We start from the raw sequence: 5542 nt of genomic DNA, 5'->3' as shown, positions 1-5542 counted from the left end.
TGAGGTATGTTACACAAAAATTGTAAATTCTAAAAATCTAAAAAAATCTCGTTCTTAATTGGTTAAAATTGATAATCAATGTTATGTTTTGGTTTTATCTAATCATAATATGTATAAGAAAGATATTGATAATCTTCTTATGTTGGTTAAATATTAAAAAACTAAAATCCCATTTTTTTTACTAAAACACTATTCAGATCGAATGGGACCAATATATCGGGGATGATGTTAAAAATGATTCATATGAGTAGAGGAAGTTTCTCATTTCTTCAGATTGAAGGATGTAAGCTCCAAACCTACAATTGATGTTCTTGGCGCCAAACCAAGAATTTTGCCTTCGCCTGATTTTCAATCGAGAAAACTAGTCATTCCCTACACCCGACCAATCCCCTGCACTCGACCGATCCCCTGCACCCGATCGAGAAAATTAGCTTTAGCATGGTTTTAGACCGTGAAAACCAACCAACGTCTAGCATTCGACCGAGAATTTCAGCCTAACATGGTTTTCAACTGAGAAAATCAGCCAGACATCATTCTCGACCAAGGAGCAACGCGCACGCGTATCTATATTTGGCGGAGTAGGTGAACTTATCCGTGAAGGTTTCTATTACCTATAAAATTCATAAATGAAGTAGTTAATGGTGGGTTTACCATTATCCTCCGAGAAATCAACTTCTGCATTGACCGGGCGCCCATACACGTTGACCTTGGGCCAAATCCAACTCAAACACTCGCTTCTGACTCGATTTGCGACCTGGACACTTTCCTAAGGGCCCGTTTGTTTGGATTTTTTAATTTCTAATTGTTTTTTAACAATTAGAAGCTAAACTATTTTTTAAAAATCCAAAATAAATAGAAAACGATTTTAAAATAATTTTAGAATATTTTCACACAAAACTATATTAAAAAGTATTGTTTGAACTTAATTTAAAATTCTAATATCTTAAATTAATATTTCCAAATATCTTCCTCAAACATTCTCAACATTAATCTCATGTACTAACATTTATAAATTATTTTATAATTTTAAATACAAGAAAATTCGAACATGTTTAGAACATAAAAAATAATTGGTTAAATAAATTGTAATAAAACAAAATTTTCAAACAAATAGTCAAAACTTTATGTATTAGAGACCATTTTTTAACGGTTATAGAAGATATAGTGCGAAACCTTTTACGAATATCACCAAACATCGAACTTAATACAATATCTAATAAAATTATTTATATACATATATACACACATATTTTATTGATTTTAATTTAAAAATCATTTGACGACTCATTAATCAAATTAATAATTATTTAAATTAATTATTAATGATTTATTTTAATTAAATTATGGTTTAATTATTTTAAATCCAAAAGATTGTTTAAATTTTATCAAAAATTAATTATTATTATAATTAATTTTAAAAATGTCAAAATACATTTTTTATAAATCTTTTAAACAAAATATTTTCGACATACAAATTGAGGCTAATAAAATTCAAAATAAAACCTATTAAAAACTCTTAGGGGACAAAGGGATTTTCGGGACCCACAAGTTCTTATGAACTATATTATAGAGATCATGCAAAACTATAAAGTGTCGGTATCAAAGTATCATTAACCTTTAGGATGATTATTATTGTGATGATGTCGATCATCGACTCAAATTTCTCACTTCAATGATATACGAGATTCAACAACTTAGAAGAAATATAGAGAAAAAATGATGAAGATTGTTATATTTTGGGATATTTTGAATGACATAAAAGACAAACTAATTACAAGATTTTGAGCATTTAAGTGCTAAAAATATTGAAATTTGATATCAATAACTATGGATCGTGAAAATGTGAAAGAAGTGGCTACTCTTCACTATAAGTACAAGCACTCTACCCTACCCACAAAGGAAAATTATTTTTCATAGAACAAATTGTGAAAAAATAGTTACAAAGGCTCGAAAAAAGATTTCATTTATTATGTTTTAGGTGATTATTTTTAGTATCAAATTATATTATTTTTATTCTAATTTATATTTGGTTTTTAATTTGTGTTTTATTTTATAAGAGTAAATGTTTGAATGATAAAATTTTGAATAAAATTTAAATATATATTTAATTGGTACTCTTTAATTTTTTTTAGTTATATCATACCAATCTATTGAGTTAACTTAATAAATTAATTAGTTAGTGTTTTTAATTAAGTAAATTCAATTAACCACTATTTATTCTAATTTGAATAATACTAATTATTTGTGCGTCTAAAAAAATCGACTCGTTTTCAAAATAATTTTTTTTAATTAAGTAAAAATGAAATCATTGTTAATGAGTCAATAAAATAGAGAGAAAAGGAAGACTCAAAAATCGAAAATGGCAGACGATGATGTGGTTCGGCGGCCCGATCGCATTGGCCCAGGAGGAATTGAGGCCCACATAAATTATATATAAATAATACATTGAGAGATTAATTATGATGTTAATTAATTTCGGCATAACCTAAGCTAAGGTAAGCTAGGGTTTCAAAGGATGTCGAGCACCGATGATGATGATGTGTCCAGATATTTCTCGTCACAGATAGAGAGGTTTAAGGCAATGCGATTGATTGCCGATGCTTACGTCTACAAAGACTTCATTCCTGAATCTGATTCTGATGAAGAAGAAATAGACGGCCTCGATTCCGAAGAGTTTATGCGGCTGGAGGTTAGCAAAAAAACTTATCTATTTATTTGTTGGATTCGATGATGATGTTGGATTCATTTGTTTGTTTGTTTTCTGAGCTCAGGGTTCGGACTTTGCTATGATGAATCTTATTTGTAACCCCGAAACTTTTTACTCATACGCACTGTTGCCTTTGGTCTACTTCAATGCTCAACATGTGAGTTATTATTATTATTTGATAATTAATACATTGTGGTTTATACTTCTAACAAAACTCATTAATATATGATAATTAACAGAAGACGGATTTTGAATTTCACAAGCTGGTGATAGTATATTCCAGTAATCCTTATTCCATCTACATAAAATTTGAGGCCATCAGCCCTGCCATTGGTGGAGGACTAATTCCTTTAGTCTTTCAATCACACCTAGTTCTTCCACTGGGTTGGCCAATACGTCTTGAGGTGGATTTCTGTAGGTTGCACCCGATTGAGTGTAGCTATACTCTCGATGATCTTCCACTTTGCTCCTCGACTGATCACACCAAATCTCGTGTTATTGCGGCTGCTGGGTTCTCTACAGAATATATCTTTACTTTTATGTCCCACTTACCTGATCAGGGACGGAAATTCTCTTTGAAAGACATTGTTAGCTTTGAAGAGATTGCAGAACCAACTTCTCCGGATGGATTTGACTTGAAGTACAAGATCATCGTTAATACTTTTAAAACAAAGGATGCTTCTTATGATTTGGGACCTTTAGAAGTAGTGGTGGCTTTTCGTCATGATTTAAAAGAAATGGAGATGATATCCATTGTTGAAAAGGAGGTGCCAAATGAAACCAAGGTTAGATACTACTTTAATTAGAGATTATTATGTGCTATGTGATGAGCTTGCAATTGTTTCTTTATTAACTAATGCTTATAGTAATGTCTCTCGGATTGAGGATGAAACCAAAATAGAGCAATGACTTTGTGTCTGAATTTGGATCCAAATGGTATTATATGGGAAACCTATATTAATCCCCCTTTAGTCATTTTGATTGAGACATCTATAAACAAAATTATTTATCATCACATTCTTAAATATTTAATTTGTGAGCTTAATATATGCAACTGTTAATTGATTGCAGGATGAAGAATGCAGGGACAATGTTACAGTGCCTTAGAGACTATATTTAAGGTAAAACTTTTGAGTCTAATGACATATAGATATTTTAAAAAATAAAATGGTTTCATTGATATTGGGATAAAAGGGGTATTCATTATAATTATGTGTATCTCTTCCTATTTTGATTTTTGTTGTCACTGTGTTTAGCCATCCAAAAATATTGAATTTGTGAGAATGAATCATTTGAATCTAATTAGTATGAAAGTCTAACTCATATATAATTATGAATTTGGTGTGGCTCAACTTTTTTCCTTAAAACTTGTCATCTCATTCATTTTTTTTTTTTTTCAAAGTATATGGACTATTATAGATATTTTTTAGTTATTTATTGTGATATACCCAAGCTTTTCCTTTCACCATAATAAACTTGTTGATTAAGCATTAAACATTAGAATAGGATAGATTCTTGATTAAACATTAGAATATGATAGATTCTTGACACACATAGGACATTGTTAATAGACAGAATAAGACTAAATTTGTTCTCCTTATTCATCATCCTCTTCATCTCCTCCTTCATTCTCTTCATCTCCTTCATTCTCTTCTTCTTCCTCATCTCCTTCAATTTCTTCTTCTTCTTCACTCTCATCTTCTTCGTCTTCATCATAAATGATGGGACAATGAACATTGTGTAACAGTGGTTTTCCTCTGTAGATAGAGGTACGACAGATCTTACCATATCCATTTTCCCCCCAGTTTTCTATCCCAAAAGAATTCTTAATTATCCAATACTTTTTTCCATTACTATCTTTCCCAAAACCGACAATTAACACAGCATGTTTCTGTGGATTCTCATTTTTATCTCTCATCAAATCTTCTCTAATATCAGATGTCACTTCATATATTTGCTACAAAATTAAAATAAAATTTAAGTTATATATATATATATTATATATATATAAAATAATAATTAATATCTTACCTCCTTAATTTCTTTAAACTTCCTAGTCACAAACATTGATGCTGCCACTGGTTGGATTTGAACTCGTTCCATGATTTCTTCTTCAGTTCCATTTAGCTTTTTAAAATCCTTGATTTTGATTTTGTTTTTTGTTGGCTACAAATAAGAAAAACAAAAATGTTAATTAATTATTAGAAAAAATAATATAATAATCATAATTATTACGTACCCTGTCTTCAATGTTGGGAAACTGTCTCTTATTTACGAAAGGATAATCTTTTTCTTGGCATAGTCCATATTGTTGTACATAGGTAAAGGCATCCTTGAACGAAGCAATATAGCCTCCAAATTTGTCGACTGGAACAGCATCTGGCTTTAGAAAATCAAAAATTTCTTGAGGGGAAAGAACAACGGCTTTCCTGTTTGAATAAAATATATTGTAACAGGATTCAACAGCGGAAGCCACAACAATTGCGCAGCAGCAGTCTGTCAAAAACCATTTATAATTTATTTTATTAATAATATAAATTATTAAATTTATATTATTAAATTAATAAAAGTTACTAGTTCGTTGGTGCCGCATAAAAGTCATGAATTCCCCCCAGATTCTCGAATTTCATATCTCCAATCAGCGTCACAATCCTGAAAACAAAATATTTATATAAATAATTAATATTTAACTAAAATAAATTAAATTGTTTATAAAATAATTAAGAATATAAAACCAAAATACCTCAACAATCTGCATAATATGCCTCCTTCGGTTACCTTTTATAATTAAGAAAATGAATAATGAGTTATTATTATAAAAATATCATCTCTTTA

General features: G+C 29.7%; 1 protein-coding gene across 1 annotated transcript; it reads left to right on the top strand.

The window, feature by feature from the left end:
- Positions 1 to 2515: 2515 nt before the first annotated feature.
- Positions 2516 to 4059, top strand: LOC124933745. The gene is made up of 4 exons (XM_047474179.1): positions 2516 to 2689; positions 2772 to 2864; positions 2947 to 3492; positions 3779 to 4059. The coding sequence occupies exons 1-4, from the start codon at positions 2516 to 2518 to the stop codon at positions 3812 to 3814; spliced, it is 849 nt and encodes a 282-aa protein (XP_047330135.1). The 3' UTR covers positions 3815 to 4059.
- The last annotated feature ends 1483 nt before the right edge of the window (positions 4060 to 5542 follow it).

This window comes from Impatiens glandulifera, chromosome 4, assembly GCF_907164915.1.
Source record: "Impatiens glandulifera chromosome 4, dImpGla2.1, whole genome shotgun sequence".
Lineage (NCBI taxonomy): Eukaryota > Viridiplantae > Streptophyta > Magnoliopsida > Ericales > Balsaminaceae > Impatiens > Impatiens glandulifera.
This window is presented reverse-complemented; position numbering and strand designations above follow the sequence as displayed.

Excerpts from the sequence above, each read along its gene's own strand:
- LOC124933745 (XM_047474179.1), top strand. The coding sequence starts at position 2,516 with ATGTCGAGCACCGATGATGATGATGTGTCCAGATATTTCTCGTCACAG. Across the intron at positions 2,690-2,771 it reads AAGAGTTTATGCGGCTGGAG|GGTTCGGACTTTGCTATGAT; the intron begins GTTAGCAAAAAA and ends TTCTGAGCTCAG. Across the intron at positions 3,493-3,778 it reads AGGTGCCAAATGAAACCAAG|GATGAAGAATGCAGGGACAA; the intron begins GTTAGATACTAC and ends AATTGATTGCAG.